This window comes from Orbicella franksi, chromosome 14 (assembly GCF_964199315.1).
Source record: "Orbicella franksi chromosome 14, jaOrbFran1.1, whole genome shotgun sequence".
Taxonomy (NCBI): Eukaryota; Metazoa; Cnidaria; class Anthozoa; order Scleractinia; family Merulinidae; genus Orbicella; species Orbicella franksi.
The window spans coordinates 3142653-3166116 of record NC_138158.1 but is presented as its reverse complement, the minus strand read 5'-3'; the positions used below and the strand labels follow the sequence as shown (position 1 = coordinate 3166116).

Sequence of the window (23464 nt, the reverse complement as noted above, 5' to 3'; positions counted from 1 at the left end):
GTACTTGTAAGTATCATGCATAAGACCTGCTTCCTCCCCATCATCTTCATAGTAGTCACTCCATTGTTCTATGAAATCGAAAAGCTCAGAGGTAAATCCTTTAATTCCTTGTGGCAAGCAGACTAGGCAGCCCCTTGTGATGATCAGAGAGTGTGAAGAGGAATGGAGGGGAAAGTACATGTAGTTGCAGGAGTTTAGAGGTTCCTGTTTATAATTATTGCGCTTTTCTCAGACTATCTGCTTTTCACACCCTTCCCTTTTAACTGTAGCTTCCAGACTTTATATAAAATAATGAAAAGTTGACATCTTCATGGCTCAGTTGTTGAAATAGAACCTACATGTGTGTACATGTAAGCTACACCTGCAATATTCTACCCAAGTCTTAAAAACTAAGGTGCAGCTTCATAGGAGCTTAACATTTAATAGTAAGTAAGTAAGTAAGTAAGTAAGTAACTTTATTTAACCAGGGTAGCCCATTCAGCAACGAGGCTGGTATCCATAGGGGCCCTGGGGAATAAAGATATGTACAATCTATAAGATCTAAAAAAATTAAGTACAATTTAGAAATTCAAAATTAGAGTAGAAATAATAAAAACTTTAAAAAACACTTAAAAGGCTAAAATGTACAAACATGATAAAATGTTTATAGATTTCCAAAGGATAAAAATTACAAATAAAAATGCTTATTATTATCAAACTTTTAAAATTACTCAAGGAGGGGGCACTCTTAATACAAGCGGATAACGCGTTTAAACCTGCATACCTAAAAGTTCTCTTTCCCATATTGTATTTTGGCTTTAGTGGGTGCAGGTCGTTACTTCTGAGAGTTGCATGATTATGATAAGCCCTATTCCTTGTAAAAAAAATGATAAGATATTTTAATAGTACAATCAGCTATCTTAGGTTTATGATAAGGGTTTGCCTTACCTGGGTTTGTAACTGGGGTTAAGTCGTCATCCAAAGACAGTTCATCCTAAAAAGATACAGGAACAAATTCAACGTTTATTACTGTAAGTGCTAAAACAGCTTAATAATGAGTTCTAGATCTAATTTTAAAAAAAACAGTTAAAACCTATCATAGTAAACGACTTGTACCCAGGATTATCAGTAGTTAAGCTAGTGTGCTCCTCAGGCTGAGGGTAAATCCCAAAAAAAATGTTTGTCTGTGATGTCCTGACAACCTGAGCTGAAATCATCTTCAGAGTTATTAAGAGACTGAAGATGACTTCTGCTCAGGTTATTGAAACATCAATAATCAACAACAGTTCTTTTGACATTAAACTACACTCAATAAGATCATGATCACTCTTCACAAACTATGAAATCAAATAAGCCTAAATATACATGCAACGCCGTATAATCTTTACTTAACATACCATGGCTAGACTATAGTCAGAGATGTAGTTTTCATCATTTGCCGGGTGAAGCAAGAATGCCCCAGCACTTCCTTCAGTCCCAATGAAACCCCAGTTTGTGGATCGTAGATAAAGAACTTGAGAAAGTAAAGTCTTGACACTACAGAGAGATCAATAAAATATAAGTAGGCAAATGAATCACTGTGATTAATAATTAGTCTGACCAATATCATATGTGATGAAACTGTTGTACCAAAATTCAGGTACCATTAAAATGCAATAGATACATGTACAGTGACACTGAATGTGAATTCACATATTAAACATTTTGCCACCTGACAGCATTAAATTGTGGAGGTGCGGTGGCCTCATGACTAGTACGCTCACCTCCGGATTGAGCGGTCCGGGTTTGACCCCTGGCCAGGGACATTGGGCAAGACACTTTACTCTCACATTACCTCTCTCTACCCTGGTGTATAAATGGGTACCGGCGAACTTAATGCTGGGGGTAACTCTGCGATGGACTAGCATCCCATCCAGGGGGGAGTAGAAATACTCCTGGTCACTTCATGCTAATGAAACTGGGATAAGCTCTGGCCTGATGGGCCACTTGGCTTGTATGCAGACTTTACCTTTACCACCACAGCATTAAATTTGCCAGTACCCATTTGCAGTATACAACTGGGAGGAAAGAGGCACTGTGAGAGTAAAGTATCTTTGGCAAGAACATAACACAATGACTCCTGCCAGGGCTAAAGCAAAGACCACCATATCTGGAGTCCTGCAGGCTAACCATTAGGCCACCATTCTTCCTACAGGTGTACATATTTACCGTACATTAAAAGTTATATTTGACCTACAAGTCAACTAAACTTGAAACCTAAGATCAAAATAATAAGTACCATGAGGCAATTAACTCATAGAACTTTGCAGAGTGAGTGTTCTGAATACTGGACCTTGATAAGGGTGAGCTTCATAGACATGCATCTATGTAAAAATTATGAGCTGTATAATGTACATGTACCTGTCTGACAACTTGGATTCCTTCTGCAGTTGTTCCACATCAGAGAAAACTTTATCAACTTTTTCTTTCCTCTCCTTGTCCTCCACCATAAAAATGGGGTCATCCAGAAGATAACCTGTCATCTAGGCACAAGTCAGTTAAATAAAATATTCATTAGCAAGAAATAATTTTATTATTACAAACCATTGAAGTGCTACATGGAACACTGTGCTGCAGCATTAGAGTGAAGGCCAGAGGAGTGGACAGAGTTTCCACTACATGTAGTTTTGATGGTTAAGGGTCCCTGGGACCCCCAGTTTCAAAGAGTTGGAGCTTCTTTTTGCTTTTCAGGGATCCTTCGCCTATTTACTAACAATTTTTCGAACTTTTTTCCTGCATCCCAAGGATGCACTTTGCCAAGAAACTGTGCATCCTTTTCATCTTTTGTGCGTATAAGATGAACACCTGGTGGAGGAGAACTTTTGAGTGGCATTCATTATCTGAATCTTATTCTGTCTGGGTTAACATACCTTTAACATATTCCCAATGCATTTAAGACAGTCCTCTGAGTGATTTTGTAAAAGGGTTTTTAACATTTCCAACAATCCTCTGTGAAATACTTTTAAAGGTTGACTCTCACCTAAGGGCTGCAAATAAACAATCAAAAAAGTACATAAAATTTAATTTAAACTGTTAGCATCATGGTGTACGAGCCTTTAAGCAAGGTAAAATCTGAAAGAGATCTGTGTGCTTACCCTGTAGTTACAAAAGAGCTCAGCCTCAAACATTGCAAACCCAAGCAATCGTGGTAAGGTTTCGGGGTTTTGAAGAGATGCCTCTCTGTTTAAATGTTCATCTCTGCACCTGGAAAGGTACATGTAAAGTTTTGTGGTTAACCCTCTAAATCAGACAAACTTCAGAACATGCATGTTCACATACTTACTGTCTTGTTAGAAAAAAGAGAAAGCCTGGTTTCACTAGTTAGCGAACAAGCATAATCATAAATATTATTAATCAACCTACGCATAAATTATTAATCAACCTACGCAGACACAGTACTTTAAAAGGTGTTGTTAAGTATCACCTTTTGATAAGGATTTTTCAGCCAAAATGGTGCTAATTATCAATATCGTAGTGCAGTTGTGTATTTTAGCTTACAGTGCTTATGTCGCACTAATGAAAATCAGCCTTAAGAGAAAAAAAAATGCACTGATGAAAAGAAATGTGCATGATGATTCCAGATTTAAAGCTACATTTAATTGTCCAGTTGTCAACACATTCATGTCACATTTTTTGAAAATTGCCCTCAACTTAGTTACAAATGATGTAATTTACTTAATTGCCATAATTCCTTTTTTCCATATTACTCCATTTTAGCCCACATTTAGGGATTTCCAAGATGTTCAGGAAATGGGGATAATAGTTACCGTGACATGTATAACCTATATTCAGCATATTGCCAATCTGTATTTTGATCAAAGAACACATTTTTCAAGTACCTATTCATCAACACACTCCTGAACTTTTCATTATTCTTTAGTACAATACTATTTTCCATGGATAACAAGTTGCACAGTCTGGCTGCCATATATTGGAAGTTAGGTTCTGTTATTGACTGAAAGAAAAGTTTTCAACAACAAATTAATTTTATAATATCGACGCTACAACAAAGACAAAATTGATTAGCTATCTAATTACTACAAAGTACAACCTTTCAGTAACATTTTCAATTTGCATTGTTACTTCCCCAGCTCTGGGCCCAGTTGTTTGCCAAGATTAAGCTCATCCAGGATTAGCGTGAAGTTTGATTACAGCAGTGAATTTTTGTAGACATTTTTTTGTGCCCTTCAGTTTTTACATCCCAAGCATAAACTCCAGAAAAGCGTTAGCAGTGAAAAATGCCTTTTTTATGCATAAAACAGGAATAAACCCCTTGGTCTTGTTTTAATTCTGGGCTAGCTTTAATAATGAAATGACTGTTAAACAACCCAGCCCTGAAAGTTTAATCACCTTTATAAGAAACTACATGTTGCTCATGAATTTGCAGGTTCAATGAACAGTCAAACCCCTCCTTACTGCAAATTAGATTTAGAAATCAGGTGCCTATGGCATCTGGAATTCATTACAAAAGATAAAAAATAATAATTTACAACAAATAAAGATAAAGATACTTACATATTCAAAGATAACATCCACAACTTCCTTCAAGGAAGTCAGCGTACTTAACCATTTCTTCAACATCTCTACCAAAGTGTCAACATAATAATGTAATTCACCACGGCTCTGTGTTAAGCCAAACAGAACATCCTTTACGCAGTTCATCAGTTCATTTTCAGGCGTGTTACTCTTCTGACGAAGTAGTGGAGGTCGGTCATTTTGTTCTGGGACTGGAGCTGGAACAAATTCAGGAGCGTTGACTACAGATACCAGATTATAGCACAGGCGGCCCAAGCTCACAATGCGAGGAGTTTTTCTTTTTTTAATCTTTATGCGAACGTTCAGCGCGCGAAACGTGACACGGTTACCGCCGACATCTACTATTACATAACGAGCGAGTTTGGTTACGCGAAACGTGACCTTCGCCTTGCAGTATGTGGTGGTGTTGTGTTACAACGGTTTGAATTTATAAAGGTTTGTATGGGGAAAAACGGTAATCGACATTATAGCTGAAATTTTGGTATTTTTGCAATAAAGATGACTCACCTCAATGCCTTGTTGTCTTTTCTATTGTCATCTTGCCTCTCAGCTCGATCCGAAGCCTTTTAAGCGAGTTATCGCTTTTTGGTTTTCCTCTACTAAGAAAGAGTAAAGGCTACACACTCGATTCTGGACTGACCCCCGCTCGAAGCGAAAAAAAAAACACTGAAATCCCGCCAGCCGCCCCAATTCCTCCGCAGAATCATAGTACAGGTTTAAGCGCTCCCTTGCAGTTAAATTCCAAGCCAAATTCATCTTCACAGCACACGATACAAAGCTCTGAATCGAAGAAAGCTAACCATCCGGAATCAGTGATCATGCTGCCGGCACCATTTGTGGACACATTCGAAACCCGAGCGGAATGCCGGACTAACAAATTGACCCTGACCAGGGGAAGGGAGCGCACAGTTCTCGACAAGCCAGGTGCTTTGCTCCACGGTCCCCTGGGAAGATTTTTGTCCAGGCCGCCGACGGAGCATTGTTGTGACAAGCCAATCAAAGCAACGACTAGACGTGTTTACAAATTTTGAAAAAAAGTACTTCGTTCGCACCGGCAATGTCAATCTAATCGTTGGATTGTCCGTCAAAGTTTTAACTAGATTTGCTTTGATGGATGTCTTCGAATTTTCAACGGAAAACGTGGCGAGTAATATTCGCTGTGAAAATATTTAAATCGCATTTTGTAATTCGCGTACAAGGCGTTTCAAAGTTCATTATATCATAGTTACTAACTGTGATTATATATAAGCATATCAGCTGATCCAAAAGTACTTTTTGGTTAGGTTGTTATCGAACTTCGAACACTGCGAGGGTAGCCTTACAGCGGCGAGACAGGGGACCGTGGAGCAAAGCACCTGGCTTGTCGAGAACTGTGCGCTCCCTTCCCCTGGTCAGGGTCAATTTGTTAGCCCGGCATTCCGCTCGGGTTTCGAATGTGTCCACAAATGGTGCCGGCAGCATGATCACTGATTCCGGATGGTTAGCTTTCTTCGATTCAGAGCTTTGTATCGTGTGCTGTGAAGATGAATTTGGCTTGGAATTTAACTGCAAGGGAGCGCTTAAACCTGTAATATGATTCTGCGGAGGAATTGGGGCGGCTGGCGGGATTTCAGTGTTTTTTTTTTCGCTTCGAGCGGGGGTCAGTCCAGAATCGAGTGTGTAGCCTTTACTCTTTCTCAGTAGAGGAAAACCAAAAAGCGATAACTCGCTTAAAAGGCTTCGGATCGAGCTGAGAGGCAAGATGACAATAGAAAAGACAACAAGGCATTGAGGTGAGTCATCTTTATTGCAAAAATACCAAAATTTCAGCTATAATGTCGATTACCGTTTTTCCCCATACAAACCTTTATAAATTCAAACCGTTGTAACACAACACCACCACATACTGCAAGGCGAAGGTCACGTTTCGCGTAACCAAACTCGCTCGTTATGTAATAGTAGATGTCGGCGGTAACCGTGTCACGTTTCGCGCGCTGAACGTTCGCATAAAGATTATAAAAAAAAAAAAAAAACTCCTCGCATTGTGAGCTTGGGCCGCCTGTGATTATAGGTGCCTTTAGGAACAAACTCAACTGCATGAGGTGATAACTTGGAAACAGCTTGGGCTGGAGTTTCAGGTGTTGAAGTTTCTTCATGTTTTACTGTCTCATCAGGTCAACATGTTGGTCGGCATGTTTACTGAGAAAAGGCTAACAACATCTTATAGAACTTAACAAATTGTAATTAGGACCGCGCGTCTATTCATAAAAAACACAATTGCTATTCGTATTCAAATTACATTTGACTTCACTTTGGAAACAATAGAGTGAAAACTTCAGTTTTCTTTTCAAATTCTATTGACTAGTGAAAAGGTGAGATTTGTTTTGCAAGGGTAAACTTCAGTTTTCTTTTCAAATTCTATTGACTAGTGAAAAGGTGAGATTTTTTTGCAAGACGGTAATTGCCTTTAATTTCCCTTTCCATACCGCACGCTTTGTCGGAGTAAGCTATTCCACGCGCGCGCACTCATGAACTATACTAGTTTTAATCTCATTTCAAAATATATGTTGCCATTACCTATGTCAGAAATACAATCTTTAAAAACCTCTCGATTCCTCTCTTTAGTATTCGCGAATCCGTATTCGTAACTTATCTTTCGTGTACGTTTCAACAGTGAAAGTGATAACTTGTTCGTTTCAACAGTGAAAGTGATAACGTGTTCGTTTCAAAACCTTCATTCTGTGCATACGCACGTTTAGGTTGACGTTTTTTGAGTTAGATTGTAGACGTTTTACTTCTGGGCGAAACCATTCACGTTCTGGGCGAAACGATGTGGGCGAAACTCGTTATGGGCGAAACTCGCTATAACCGTACATGTACTTACTCGAACTGGCGAGCTTTTGTCATTCATTTCCATGCACTTATTTCCAGGTATCTCGCTGGCAATGCCAGTGACAGTGACTCTGGAGAAGACAGTGCAGATGACGGTGATGATGAGCCAGAAGAGAACTCAAGAGAATGTGAAAGTCGAGAGGACGAGAAGTTTGATGAATCCAAGTACCGGAAAAAGGTTGATGTTCTTAAAGCAAAGTTTACGGAGCGCTTCCGAATTTTAAAGAAAACAAATCCAGATATCCTTCCATTGTATTCAAATCCAAAACAGAAACCAGAGGAACAACAGCCGGAGCAGCCCAAGGATGCAGCCGAATTTACATGTAAAGAACCTGGATGCGGAAAAATCTGTTCATCGTCTGCAGGGTTAAAGAATCACGCCAGAAAGCATCGTTGTGGTGGTCGGCAAACAACTGCAGTGCATTAATTTCATGCTGTTCCTCAAGAACCCAATCTTTCTTCGTAAGTCCCCATTAATACAACTGCAAATATACTGACAAACTGAACAAGCAAAAAGCAGCAACTTGTGGTGACACAGCTCAAACCACCATTCAATGGCCGCTCTATTTCGTGCTTTTTCGCGCTTCTGAGCGCTTCCAATCCCCGCAGTAAGCCAGCGGTCAACGTTCTGCGCACGCATCATTAAAAAAAGTCCTCAGCCAATCAGCGGTTTTTGAGACCTGTCCCTTTCAATGCGCTTGAATTTTCCGAGCCGGGCTCTTCCTAATTTGCATAATCCGTAATCGGCCCGTGGGCATTACGGCTGCATAATGACCGCTCAGATTTCGCTCTTAGCCAATCAGAGCGCGCGTTATATCGGCCACAAGTCAAAGCCATATAATAAAATAATCACGATTACTGGAGGCTAATTTGAGAACGATTGGACAGTGATCAGAATAAGGCGTCAAATGCTGTATTTGAAATCCTAGCACTGTGTTTTGAAGTGAGTGAGTGAGTGAGTGAGTGAGTGAGTGAGTGAGCGAGCGAGCGAGTGAGTGGGTAAGTAAGTAAGTAACTTTATTTAACCAGGGTAGCCCATTCAGCAACGAGGCTGGTATCCATAGGGGCCCTGGGGAATAAAGATATGTACAATCTATAAGATCTAAAAAAATTAAGTACAATTTAGAAATTCAAAATTAGAGTAGAAATAATAAAAACTTTAAAAAACACTTAGAAGGCTAAAATGTACAAATATGATAAAATGTTTATAGATTTCCAAAGGATAAAAATTACAAACAAAAATGCTTATTATTATCAAACTTTTAAAATTACTCAAGGAGGGGGCTCTCTTAATACAAGCGGGTAACGCGTTAAAACCTGCATACCTAAAAGTTCTCTTTCCCATATTGTATTTTGGCTTTGGTGGGTGCAGGTCGTTACTTCTGAGAGTTGCATGATTATGATAAGCCCTATTCCTTGTAAAAAAAATGATAAGATATTTTAATAGTACAATCAGCTATCTTAGGTTTATGATAAGGGTTTGCCTTACCTGGGTTTGTAACTGGGGTTAAGTCATCATCCAAAGACAGTTCATCCTAAAAAGATACAGGAACAAATTCAACGTTTATTACTGTAAGTGCTAAAACAGCTTAATAAAGAGTTCTAGATCTACTGATCAAAAAAAAAAACAGTTAAAACCTATCATAGTAAACAACTTGTACCCAGGATTATCAGTAGTTAAGCTAGTGTTCTCCTCAGGCTGAGGGTTTCTCAGTGATGTCCTGACAACCTGAGCTGAAATCATCTTCAGAGTTATTAAGAGACTGAAGATGACTTCTGCTCAGGTTATTGAAACATCAATAATCAACAACAGTTCTTTTGACAACTACACTCAACAAGATGCTCACTCTTCACAAACTATGAAATCAAATAAGCCTAAATATACATGTAATGCCGTATAATCTTTACTTAACATACCATGGCTAGACTATAGTCAGAGATGTAGTTTTCATCATTTGCCAGGTGAAGCGAGTATGCCCCAGCACTTCCTTCAGTCCCAATGAAACACCAGTTTGTGGATCGTAGATAAAGAACTTGAGAAAGTAAAGTCTTGACACTACAGAGAAATCAATAAAATATAAGTAGGCAAATGAATCACTGTGATTAATTAGTCTGACCAATAACATATGTGATGAAACTATTGTACCAAAATTCAGGTACCATTAAAATGCAATAAATACATATACAGTGACAATGAATGTGAATTCACATATTAAACATTTTGCCACCTGACAGCATTAAATTGTGGAGGTGCAGTGGCTTCATGGTTAGTGTGCTCATCTCCGGATTGAGCGGTCCAGGTTCGAGCCCTGGCCAAAGACATTGGGCAAGACACTTTACTCTCACAGTACCTCTCTCTACCCAGGTGTATAAATGGGTACCGGCGAACTTAATGCTGGGGGTAACCCTGCGATGGACTGGCATCCCATCAAGGGAGGAGTGGAAATGCTCCTGTAGTCGCTTCATGCTACGGAAACTGGGATAAGCTCCAGCTTGATGGGCCACTTGGCTCGTATACAGACTTTACCTTTACCACCACAGCATTAAATTTGCCAAAACCCATTTGCAGTATACAATTGAAGAAGCTAGTCATAAAAGGGGATAAGTGACGATTTTGGTTGTTTTTTTTTTTTTACTCCAAATTAGCTGAAATTTTGCATGTGGACTTCATTTCAGCTGAAAAACATTGCCCTGTAATTTTTTTCGCTGGGTTGCTCTTCGTTTTCGAGAAATAACGTATGCAAAAAAAGGCACTTTTCCTAGTGGCATCTTTTTGTCGAACGCGAAACAAAAGAAACCTTTTGTTTTGCCGGACAATGAAATCAACGCTCAAATGTTCAAACTACACTTTAAAAAGAGACCTTGAGAAGTTTATCGACGGCGGCATCGATAAATGGGTGAATCTTTTGATACACACCGAACGTTATTAATCGAAGGTGTGTTTCGATGCGAACTCGAACGGTTTATTTTAGCACTAGCAGCGTCGACTGAACGGGCTATTTTAATGTTTTGGTTTCAAAAAGGAGAGGAGAAATCAACAAAAAAAACAAACAAACAAACAAAAAAACAAAAAAAAAAAAAGAGGGACAGGCGTTGTGTTGATCTCAACTCACTACAAATGTACCTGCTCTCGATCCGCGTAGCGCTTTAATCGTCTGTACTAACACGACAATATGAATAAGTAAGCATTTTCTTATGAATGAGATACTTGTATCGGCGCAAACAACGAGCGGCTAATGTGACGCTTCGTTGATTTCATTGTCCAGCAAAACAAAAGGTTTCTTTTGTTTCGCGTTCGACAAAAAGATGCCGCTAGGAAAAGTGCCTTTTTTTGCATACGTTATTTCTCGAAAACGAAGAGCAACCCAGCGAAAAAAAAATACAGGGCAATACTTTCAGCTGAAATGAAGTCCACATGTAAAATTTCAGCTAATTTGGAGCAAAAAAAAACAACAACAACAACCAAAATCGTCACTTATCCCCTTTTATGACTAGCTTCTTCAATTGGAAGGAAAGAGGCACTGTGAGAGTAAAGTATCTTTGGCAAGAACATAACACAATGACTCCTGCCAGGGCTAAAGCAAAGACCACCATATCTGGAGTCCTGCACGCTAACCATTAGACCACCATGCTTCCTACAGGTGTACATATTTACCGTACATTAAAAGTTATATTTGACCTACAAGTCAACTTAACTTGAAACCTAAGATCAAAATAACAAGTACCATGAGGCAATTAACTCATAGAGCTTTGCAGAGTGTGAGTGTTCTGAATACTGGACCTTGATAAGGGTGAGCTTCATAGACATGCATATATGTAAAAATTGTGAGCTGTATAATGTACATGTACCGGTCTGACAACTTGGATTCCTTCTGCAGTTGTTCCACATCAGAGAAAACTTTGTCAACTTTTTCTTTCCTCTCCTTGTCCCCCACCATAAACGCAGGGTCATCCAGAAGATAACCTGTCATCTAGGCACAAGTCAGTTAAAGAAATAAATCATCAGCAAGAAATAGTTTATTACAAACCATTGAAGTGCTACATGGAACACTGTGCTGCAGCATTAGACTGAAGGCCAGAGGAGTGGACAGAGTTTCCACTAGTTTTGATAGTTATGGGTCCCTGAGAACCCCAGTTCCAAAGAGTTGGGGGTTCTTTTTGCTTTAAGGGGTCCTTCGCCTATTTACTAACAATTTTCTGAACTTTTTTCCTGCATCCCTGGCAAGGATACACTTTGCCAAGAAACTGTGCATCCTTTTCATTTTTTGTGCGTATAAGATGAACACCAGTGTGTTCATGGGAACTCTGGTGGAGGAGATCAGGTCAACCCAAAGTAACATTACATCTACATGTACATGGATTGGAGGAGAATGATAGACGAAAGGTGTGCAGCTGGGTGGCAGTCATTGGCAACTGTCTGAGTTTTAGCTGGAAATTGAAGACGACAGAAGGAGAATGTCAAAGCCTCATCTGTCTTATGGCATGGAGAGATATCTAGGTTTAGATATTGGTATTGGGCAATGAAGGAAGAGCCACAAGTTAGATTAACCCATTACTTACTATTCCATTTATTTAATAACTTAAGCTAGAAAAAGTAAATAATGTTTTTCAAGTTCATGGAGTGAAAAAAGAAATAAAACTACTAACATTGAAAAAGTAGACTAATCAAAACAAATTAAAACCTGAGCACTTATTGGCAAATTGTCAACTTTTGAGTGGCATTCATTATCTGAATCTTATTCTGTCTGGGTTAACATACCTTTAACATATTCCCAATGCATTTGAGACAGTCCTCTGAGTGGTTTTGTAAAAGGGTTTTTAACATTTCTAACAATCCTCTGTGAAATACTTCTAAAGGTTGACTCTCACCTAAGGGCTGCAAATGAACAATCATAAATTAAAGTACATGTACATAAACTGAAACTGTTAGCATCATGGTGTACAAGCCTGTGAACAAGGTAAAGTCCGAAAGAGATCTGTGTGCTTACCCTGTAGTTACAAAAGAGCTCAGCCTCAAACATTGCAAACCCAAGCAATCGTGGTAAGGTTTCAGGATTTTGAAGAGATGCCTCTCTGTTTAAATGTTCATCTCTGCATCTGAAAAGGTACATGTAAACAGTACATGGTTAAACATCTCAAACATACAAACTTCAGAACATGCATGTTGACATACTTACTGCCTTGTTAGAGAAAAGAGAAAGCCTGGTTTCACTAGTGAACAAGCATAATCAAAAATTATTTTATCAACCTCTGCATAAATTATTAACTAAAGCAACCTATGCAGACACAGTAGGGTGTTGCTAAGTAGCACGTTTTGATAAGTGGGCTATGGGTCAATAGCCCATGAGGCGAAGCTGACTGGGCTATTGACCCATGGCCCTTGAGGGTGAAGGGTCTAGTTGTTTTATCACTGTATTATAGCGTAGCCAATTAAAATGCAGGATTTGCATAAGTCCACTAGTTGGGCGAAACTAATTATCAATATCGTAGTGCACCTGTGTATTTTAGCTTACAGTGCTTATGCTGCACTAATGAAAATCAGCCTCACTTAAGAGAAAAAATGCACTGATCACAATAAATGTGCATGAAAATTGCCTTCAACTTAGTTATATGTACAAATGATGTAATTTACTTAATTGTCATAATTCCTTTTTTTTCCAGATTACTTCATGTTAGCCCACATTTATGGATTTTCAAGACTTTCAGGGAATGGGGATAACAGTTACTGTTACATGTATAAGTCCGCATACGAGCCAAGTGGCCCACCAGGCCGGAGCTTATCCCAGTTTCCTTAGCATGAAACAACTAGAAGTATTTCTACTCCCACCTGGATGGGATGCTAGTCCATCGCAAGGTTACCTCCAGCATTAAATTCAGTGGTACCCATTTATACACCTGGGTGGAGAAAGGCACTGTGAGAGTAGTGTCTTGCCCAAGGACACAACACAATGTCCCCGGCCAGGGCTTGAACCTGAACCGCTCGATCCGGAGACAAGCGCACTAACCATGAGGCCACCGCACCTCCACGACTGTTACGTATACATGTAACCTATTCAGCACATTGCCAATCTGTATTTTGATCAAAGAACACATTTTTCAAGTACCTATTCATCAATATACTCTGGAACTTTTCATTATTCTTTAGTACAATACTATGTTCCATGGATAACAAGTTGCACAGTCTGGCTGCCATATATTGGAAGTTAGGTTCTGTTATTGACTGAAAGAAAAGTTTTCAACAACAAATTAATTTTATAATATTGACGCCACAGCAATTGACAGACAAAATTGATTGGCTATCTAATTACTACAAAGTATAACCTTTCAATACCATTTGCGATTTGCATTCATTTGTTACTTCCCCAGCTCTGGGCTCAGTTGTGCAAACCAAGATTAAGCTTATCCAGGATTAGAGTCAAGTTTGATTACAGCTGTTTTCAGAACTTATCAGTGAATTTTTTGGGATATTTTTTTGAGCCCTCCAGTTTATACATCCAAAGCATGAACTCCAGAAGAGCATTAGCAGTGAAAATGTTTTTTTTTTTGTCTGTATAAAACAGAAATAAACCCCTTGATCTTGTTTTAATCCTGGATTAGCATTAATACAGTGGCTTTTGAACAACCCAGCCCGGAAAGTTTTATCACCTTTATAAGAAACTACAAGTAGAAACCACATGTCGCTCATGAATTTGCAGGTTCAAACTGAACAGTCAAGCCCCTCCTTGCGGCAAATTAGATTTAAAAATCAGAAGGTGCCTAGGGCATCTGGAATTCATGACAAAAGATAAAAAATAATAATTTACACAAAATAAAGATAAAGATACTTACATATTCGAAGATAACATCCACAACTTCCTTCAAGGACGTCAAAGTACTCAACCATTTTTTCAACATCTCTACCAAAGTATCAACATAATAATGTAACTCGCCAGGGCTCCGTGTTAAGCCAAACAGAACATCCCTAACACAGTTCATCAGTTCATTTTCAGGCATGTTACTCTTCTGACGAAGTAGTGGAGGTCGGTCGTTTTGTTCTGGAACTGGAGCTCGAACAAATTCAGGGGCATTGACTGCAGATACCAGATTATAGGTGACTTTAGGAACAAACTCAACTGCATGAGGTGATAACTTGGAAACAGCTTGGCCTGGAGGTTCAGGTGTTAGAGCTTCTTCATGTTTTACTGTCTCCTCAGGTTTGTCAACATGACTTTCCTTAATATTTTTATTACCACTTGACACATTGTCCTCATGATGTTCTGTAAGTTCCCTTGTTCCTTCGCTTGTGGCAATTGATTGCGTCAAAACAGCCTTCTTGCTTTCATCTGATTCACTTTGCTTGCTGTTTGCTGCTTCCTCAGCAAGTTTCTCCTCAGAAGCTGGGCTCACCTTAGTGTCTTCATTTGCTACTGGTAAGGGTGGTTTCTCTATTCAGGATGAAAATAAAAGTAACCATTCTTTTTAGCCAATCAAAACCTGGATCTTGTCATCTGGACAATCCAAGGCTGTGGTCTAAGAAAAACTATACGAGCCCAAAGGTTCCTAACCACGAAATCCTGGGTGCCCACACTTAAGCTTATACAGTGTATGAAAAAAGTAATTTACTAAGTTTTTCCCATTGCCCAAGGGCAAAAGTTAGTCACCGGTGACACTTGGCAGCTTCTAGAGCACAGCTCTACAATCCAAGTTCTAGAATGTGTAAACCTGTACAGAATCTTTGGGGATCTTACAGATGTATAAGATCTTGAAATACCTTCTAAAGTTTCTCAAAGATAAGGATCTTTCACATGGTCCGAAATTAACTTTTTTCGGTAAACACCATGTGGTGACTGAATTTTTTTTTCAGTCACCAGATGGAAAAATGTGGTAGCCAAAAAGTGTCAATAAAATTTTTCCTTCACAGTGAAACACAAAAACACAAAGTTTTTCAAGAATTTCTTCTCATGAAAATATTCCTACTCCTGAACAATAATTGTAAGAGTCAGATTCCATGCGTAAAGGTATTAATTAAAAATATCATGTAGCTTACAATTTAGTTGAAATAGAGTTTTCATCAAATAGAAAGCTTTCTTAATTTGGAGACTGAACACAACATCATTTTCTTTTTACACGCCATCAGTACAAAGCCTTCCAGAAGCCACACACAAAGCAAGCAGCCAAAAGCATCACAGCGTTTCTGCCACACACCCACTGTATGGCTGGCAGTTGAAACTGCTGAAAACATGGCAGCACTAACTTTCGATTACAGTGCATGGATTATAATTGTTTTGGGCCAGGTCATTTAACAGTAATCTAACCTTCAGTTTTGATCCAAATTATTTTCTATGGAAGTTAAAAACTTTACAGAGACAAGGGGTAAGTTTCTTGTTTGAAACCAAACACAAAGTTTTTGGATTTAAAACGAAACCAATTCCTTGAATGCTGGTTCAAGACGCTAAAAGTTAGTCACCTAATGGCAACTAGCCTCAAAATTCTGGTCACCAACACTCAATTTTTTGGTGACCAGCTGGTCACAATTTTGGACCCTGTTTCAGGGGTTCATACAATAACTTCGAAAGATCTGCAAAGATTCTTTCATGAAAGATCATGTAAAGATCTTTGCAAGGATCCTCCCATATCTTAGCAAGATCTTAGAGAAAAATCATTGAGGATGCTTGAAGATCCCTACAGATTTTGGTCGAGATCTTTGACAAGCTCCTGGCTTAAGAGTTGTAAAGTAGGATCCTTTTAAGGTGGCTCCATAGGGTAATCATTTATGGCGTTCCGCATGCAAGTGTTATGTTTTGAATGCTGTTTTTGCATTCATTTTTACACCTAGTCCTCTCAAACATATTACATGTAATAACCAATGATTAAATAGTATTTTACTATCATCTCTGTTAAAATTTTGGGCTTTAGTCTTGAATTATAAAGACCCAAATAAATTTTTTTTTGCTGTTTTTATGGCTTTATTTGTGATTTTCTTGAATTTCCTTTGGTGAAATCTTCCAAAACTTTCACAGTAAATCGCATTAATTTTAGCGGAATACGAATTTTAAACAGGAAAAAAGTAGGGTTTGTAAAGGTAGTTTTTTCGGTTTTTGCAAATTTATGCCTTTTACCGCTGCAAAAAAACTGGTCTTATAGTTTTCCCTAAAAAGCGAGCTCCGACTAAAATAAAATATTTACTAACAGTCTGCCAAATTTTACGCAATTTTACTGAACGAAACGCGAGAAAATTCACTGTCAGTTTTGCTTTTTGTGCTCATGTTGACCTCATAAAATATCGAAAAACACAGACGTTTTCCTTTGAGCATGCGCAGATTACTTGAGCTTTCGTCCTTGGCGTGCGTGTGATCATTATACTATAGGGAGCCACCTTAAGATGCTTAAAAATCTTGGCAAGGAACATTGAGGATCTTTAAACACCTATAGAGATACTAAAGGATCTTTGACAATCCCTAAAAAATTTTCACCAGGGCTGAGCATGGCTTTTGTGCTCACATGTATGCTCTCACTGTTTCTCATTAATCATTTACACCTCACTGTTTTCCCTCTTAGGGAACAATAACTCCATCATAAGAAGAGAATTTGTTGGAATGTTATTTGGGGGGATTAAGGGAACTGTTTGTAAAGGACAATGATATCCAGGGGACTTTATTCAAAAGATTCTCCTATTGCTGGAGAAAATCACAAAAAGGTTGCTTCACCCTGCTGTTTGGAATCTCCCTGTTAGGTTCAGGATGTCATCGCCAGGAAAGCTGGTAAAATGGGTGATGGACAAAACACCAATCCCTAGTCCATGGACTACCCTAATGGACTACCCAAATGGACTACCCTAAAATGGACTACCCCTAAAAAATACTATTTCAGATGAGTGGTATGTTAAGAAGCTGCGATTATATACTTACACTGCACGGAGGATGCTTTTCGTTTCGTTCTGCATCACCCTCAGCCGCCATTTTTAATAACTACACTGAACAAAACAACTGCTATACACAAAAAGCGTAGACTCAAATTAAATCAAATGTTTTGTGGACAACTCAATCTTGCTTCCATGTGATTCAGTAGCTCAGTCTTTCTTGAACAGACGAAGTGATCCTCAGGATGTTACTCATGATTTGTTTCACTTGTTTTGTGCCGAAAATTATGGCACAGAAGCAGTTAGTCTTGTTTTTTTTTTCCTGAGTGTATCTAAATGAAATAGAAATGGGAATGAGGATAAAGCTACGGGACAGCAAGAAATTCCAATGACTACGCTACAAAAATTCAGAGTGGAGTGGAAGCAGTAGTATTCTTGGCTGGCCTGGACTATAATTATGTGGAAATTTTTGTGGTTTTGCGAGACTCAGTTCAAAGTGGCGGCTGAAGGCGATGTGGAACAAAAAGAAAAGCATCCTCTGTGCCGTATAAGTATATAATCGCAGCTTCTTAACATACCACTCATCTGAAATAGTATTTTTTAGGGGTGGTCCATTTTAGGGTCCATTTTAGTCCATTTGGGTAGTCCATTAGGGTAGTCCATGGACTAGGGGTCAGTGTTTTGTCCATCACCGGTGAAATGTGCATAACTGAAGAATGATATAAATTACAGGACTGCCATGACATGGCCCTAATATTAAAGGAGCTATGTCACGGTCGCGCATGCGCGTGCAGTCACAAAAAAGTTTGAAAGTTTTAGCCTCAAACTTTCAAAGTCGTCGGCGAGGACGTATTCGTAACTTTATCGAAAAATATCTCTGTCATCCTTGAGTGGTCTATTCTTTTGATAGCGGTTATAAGTCAATTGATTGTTGTAGAGTATTTACATGTAGATTTTGGCTCGTGTTCGATGTTTTGTGAGTGAATTTCCGTGGATGTTGTGATGCAGTGTGATGTCTTCTTGAGGCGGTCGGCGATCTGCAAGTGCTCAGAAGAGGATTTACACATCAGTTTCTGAGGGAGTAATGTTTTGGTAAAAAGGCCATCGAAGGATTTTGCTAGACTGCCGCTTTTATTCTTCGTCAGTATCTGCGATGATTTATGGCCAATATCGGAGTGATTCAGCGTTTGCTGGCCACCTTCTTTCCCTAGAACGACGAAGGCAAGTACCTTTCGTTTATCTTTCACATGCAGTTTGCCACTTTGTTTGTACCGTTTGTCTGGTCATTTTACATGTTTCCTATTCTTTTGCCTCTCGCATAAAGGAACCTAAGTCAGTAGATGAAAATACAAGACGAAAGAAGATACTGAAAGATAGCTCTTCCATAAAAAATTATGACGGCGCCATGTTGAAGGTGAGCTGATATGTACAACTGTAAACAAGTTGCCACATGCAACATTGACTTTAATTAGAGGAGCAATAACTATGTGTAGTCGTTTCATTTAATTCATTTCGCCATTTTCTTCTTATATGTTTCCTTTGAAGTCAATACAACCTGTTTACTTATTTTAATGAACTCTAACTGGGCATATGAACTAGATTTTTCTACAAGTGAAATTCCCCTTTCAAAACAAAATAATTTGCCACTTACATTTAGTATGCCTCGCTATTCCGTATGTTTTACGTGTCTTAATTAGTGCATCATCAGGACTATTATTACTATAAACTCTTGGCTCTGCGATGGACTGGCATCCCATCCACGGGGATTAGAAATACTCCTAGCCTCTTCATGCTACAGAAACCAGGATAAGCTCTGGCAGCTATGAGCCAGCAGCTCCAAGGCTTCACTTATGCATATGTGTTCTGATTGTATGATTAATATGTGTTGTGTTCAATGTCTTTGTTGCAGAGAGGATACTGATGTTACAGCAAGTTTTACCAATGTTGATATTACAGGCATATCAGCATCTTTTTGAACATATAAGGAAGTCCTGTTTACAAGATATGGCCTCTTTTAGAGCATCTCCATGGGAACAGTTGTCTTTCAATACTGTCAAATTATTTTTCTAATACAGTGTAGATGCTTAAAATCCAAATTGTCCTCAAACATACAAAGTGTTTATTTTTTACAATGTGTACCAATATTCTTTCATTTCAATGACATGTTTCAAGCAATTTTTACTTCTCTCCCACACTAAAATAAATTACATCTCCACTAAAGTACATGTATATAGTCAATAAAATTTATTGATTACTATTTGGTGACTGTGCTGACCATGACTAGTTATTGAATACAGTATGTCCCAGGGTGTTTGATGAAAGCAAAGTCTTTTGGAACTACTGGATATTATGAAACATTGCTAGCAAAAATGGAAATATTGCATAGGTCAGGTACTAAAACCAGAAATAAAATAACCAAACCAGGGCTGCAAATAATTTTTTTCTCTTGAAAGGACATATGTCCTACTAAAACACCATCTTGGTCAGACAAAACAAATTGTGGTCGGGCATCACCGAAAAAGTAAGATTTACTAACAGTAGATCTTTATTCACCCTTACTGTAAAGTAATTTACGATAAAAAATTGTCAAGACATCATGTCCACCCACAGTTGGGATTTCGTTGGACATGAACAAATTTTGGTCGGCCAATGACTGATGACCGACTGTTATTTGCAGCCCTGCAAACAAAATGTAACAACAAGATAGCACTCAGGTTAGTTCTATAAAACCCTGGTTAGCCTGAGTAACACTCAGGTTACAGATGTAGCTTGAAAATCTGGCTCATTACAAATCCCAGTGTGCTCTTCTAGTCTATACCTTGTTTTATTGATCTTTTTTTCTGTCTATACCTTGAATTTATTGATCTTTTTTCTGTATTGATTTTTTTTTTCCAGTAATAAACATTGGCCTTGTTATAAAAGGACCAAATTCATGAACTAGCTGTTGGTGAATTTTCAGCTCAGAAAATAATGAACCAACATCCATCCTGAATGTGCAATGATAAAGATGAAAACAAGGTGTGGAGGTGATTTACATTGACAAAACAAATGCCTCTTCCACTATTACTATAAAATAATGCTTTCTTTGAAGGCATTTCTTCAGGGGGAAAGAACTTGTTACTTGTATTTGTTTTGGTTTACGTAATCAGCTCTGAATCCCAAATAAACTCCAGTGTGAGGGATATTGCCAATGGATAACTGTTACTACACAGGAAGGGCACACCTGGTTTCCTTTCCCCAGATAACCGTATCTATGGAGAACATTTTGCCAATAGTCTGTGTTCATGAAGACATGCATGCTATTGTCATCGCAGTCTATTTCTTGTAGCATAATTTGGTACATGCCACACTTGCACCATGGTATTGCCGAGTTGCTAGAAGGAGGTGCAGGGTTAGGCATTCCATCCACACTTGTCATCTGTCCTTCTGTGGATGTACCAGGGGTGCGTTGAGAAATGTCGCTTTCACTGATGGTCTCATCTAAATTGTCAATTCTTCTAGGCAGGCTTCTCACACACAGCTTGCACACATTGCTTCATCAAGCATTTGAATGAATTCCTAAAAGAACATTACGGAGGTAATCACCAATAAAGTACAGTACTGTAAAGTATTTTGTGCTGGACTGACAAAATTAAGTGTTGTAATTGATTTATTTTAGGTAGAGCCAACAACTGTGTCAAAGATTCAAGTTTGACAGCTTGCTAGCAAGCACAGAGTTTTTGCCAATTCAAGTGGGCCTAGAAATAACAAAAATCACATGTAGGAACAAAACAAATCTTGCCTTGCTAAACTTTATGCATTTGCATTGGTGTTCAAGCTTTGGTTTTTGTGGTCTTTTCCATATTTAGGCATATTTTTGTTCTTGGAATAATAACAAATAAAAACATATTTCTATACAAGCAGACCCTTACATCTCTATTTTATTTTATCCTCTCTTGCTCCTCACTTGGCCTGTTGTCAGTCTGGTATGGCTGTGTTTTTCAGCCACAAATGAAGCTGTACTTGCACCAGCCTTGATATGAAAAAAAGAGTCATGTCAAAACTGTTGTACTTTGTATATGAAAAATCAAACTCTCCTAGAAACCTTCTCAGCTCAAGGAAAAGACAATTCAAACTGCAAAAACTCGAAACTGCTCTATGCTTGGTGAAATGTTTGGCCTGAATGAAAAAGACATGCTGTACACATGAACATGTGTACATATGAAGACTTGAACACAAACAGAACCAAAAATAGCCAGAAATCTAGTCGTTCCATTCACATGCAGCCTTCAATACCTACTTACAAACTATGTTACATCAAAGCTAAGTGCATAAATAAGGAATCTCACCGTGTTTTCGACACGGATTTGCTGTCGAACCACACTCACTTCCATATCTTGCAAGGGCAGCCACGATTTGCATTTGTTTTCTGTTTTGTGGAAAAAGTGCTTTCGCACGAACAGGAGATGCGATTTTCCTAAGAGGATAACAACAGAAGAAAGAGAAAATGGACGTTGCGTTAAAGCATATTCCCAGAAACTATGAAACATTTCACACATTTAAATCTGTCACGTAATGGAGTCGAAGGAAACTCACCACCGTAGCCTTTCTTGCCTCTTCTGCGTCCATAAGTTTGCCTCTGCGATAAAATAAGTTGATCGACGAGAAGAAATCCACACACGCGACAAACAGACGTAACAATTTTAACCAAGAACAGCTAAATTCGCGCAAAATTTAACAACTCCGATAAATTCAAGATGGCGGATGCATTTGAATCTCAATGAGAACGGAGCCAAATTTCGCACATGCACAGGTCGTGACGTAGCTCCTTTAAAAATGATTTATTCTTTCTTACAGACAAACAATATCTGTTGTAATTTTACACTTGGATCGGTTACTTGATCATGTCTCAGTAAGCTTTAGATGATATTACATTCTGAAAAAATACTCTTTTTCATACAGAATTTATTCAAATTTGTTTCTGCGTGGCATGTGCAAGTTAAGAGCTCGTCTAAACATGAAATATAAAATTCCATCAAACAGACGCTGAAAACATGCATGTTCAGTACTGTTTAGTACACGTATGTACAAGAATTTCTATTAAACATTATCAACGCTAAGTTAAGTGTCGATGTGACTTCATTAGAAGCTATGCAAGCTACTCATTTCGCGCCTAACCTTTACACGACAGTTGTAGAAATGCCAAAATTAGCTATCACTGCTAAAAGAAGCGCAATTTCTCACCTATTTCACTTTCTTTTGAGGCGGAAGAGGTTTCCAGTTGAACGCCATCCTGTGTGGTCGAACTCTCTCGATTCTTGCCAGGTCGCAGGAGCCTGCCTTCATAATCGTCAGCTTTTATTCCTGATTTTTTAGGCATCTTATCAATCGGAAGATTCTCAAAAAGTCGAACCTACTTGGATTATGATACCATTTTGGTAGACTCAGCCTCAACTACAAGCTTTGTCAAGTTCCCAAACAAGGTGCTTAGCGGTCAGGCCTTGTGTATTAACCCTGGAACAAATAGATAGCGTAGGACTTGGGTCGGGCGGAAAGGGCAAGACAAGTACAGAACCCCCTTAATCCGGTTACCAACGGGCCACAAAAATATGGCCGTGTTAACGGGGTGGCCGCATTAAAGGGGTTCTTATAAGAAAAAGACTGACTGAGCCTTTGTCCGGGCCAGAATGAAGTGGCCGTAATAATGAGGTGGCCTGGCTGTAAGGCGGGCTTCCACTGTATGTAGACATGGTTTGGCGTTTGCTTGGTTCTGCAAAATGCTAAAATCTCCTGTTTAGTGTTCCATCGATACAGTTGTCGATATGATTCATTGCTCCCATTTATACCCCCAGGGCCACCAAGGCAGTTATATTTTGTCCAATAAGCGGCAAGGTGAAAATTGAATTGTTTAATTACGTGCGTTTTCCCACCCGTTCCGTGGGTACGCGTATCAGGTTTTTTTTTTTCTTGCTCATGCAGCGGAATGCTTCTGGTCTCCGCGGCGAAGCTTAAGAAAGACTGCCAACGGTACAGAATTTGGTACGTTAAATAAGCGTTTTTTTTTTTTATTTATTTTTGCATTTTTTTTTTCTTTTATATCCGTGAGTTGTAGTCCTGGTGTTACACGATGAGTAACATCATAAACTGGCAAAATACTCAAGCAGGACATGACCTTTGTAATGATTTGCTAGATTTAGACAAGTCATGATCAAGTATAGTACT

The 23464-nt window shown here is 38.8% G+C and overlaps 1 protein-coding gene across 1 annotated transcript; it reads right to left on the bottom strand.

Moving 5' to 3' along the window:
• Nucleotides 1-75: 75 nt before the first annotated feature.
• On the bottom strand, nucleotides 76-23226 carry LOC145467920 (uncharacterized). Its single transcript, XM_081451553.1, has 16 exons — nucleotides 22487-23226; nucleotides 14254-14849; nucleotides 13530-13645; nucleotides 12414-12522; nucleotides 12185-12301; nucleotides 11275-11396; nucleotides 9343-9481; nucleotides 8915-8960; nucleotides 4534-4751; nucleotides 3858-3973; nucleotides 3114-3222; nucleotides 2889-3005; nucleotides 2380-2501; nucleotides 1377-1515; nucleotides 928-973; nucleotides 76-853 (listed from the first exon to the last, which is right to left on the bottom strand). The coding sequence occupies exons 1-16, from the start codon at nucleotides 22620-22622 to the stop codon at nucleotides 798-800; spliced, it is 2304 nt and encodes a 767-aa protein (XP_081307679.1). The 5' UTR covers nucleotides 22623-23226; the 3' UTR covers nucleotides 76-797.
• Nucleotides 23227-23464: the final 238 nt, after the last annotated feature.

What these genes read in the sequence shown, in the direction of transcription:
- LOC145467920 (XM_081451553.1), bottom strand. Translation starts at nt 22,622, where the DNA reads ATGCCTAAAAAATCAGGAATAAAAGCTGACGATTATGAAGGCAGGCTC. An exon ending in CTCAAAAGAAAGTGAAATAG is followed by an intron (nt 14,850 to 22,486) that starts GTGAGAAATTGC and finishes CATCCTGAATAG; the next exon opens with AGAAACCACCCTTACCAGTA. An exon ending in GCATTGGGAATATGTTAAAG is followed by an intron (nt 11,397 to 12,184) that starts GTATGTTAACCC and finishes ACTTGTGCCTAG; the next exon opens with ATGACAGGTTATCTTCTGGA.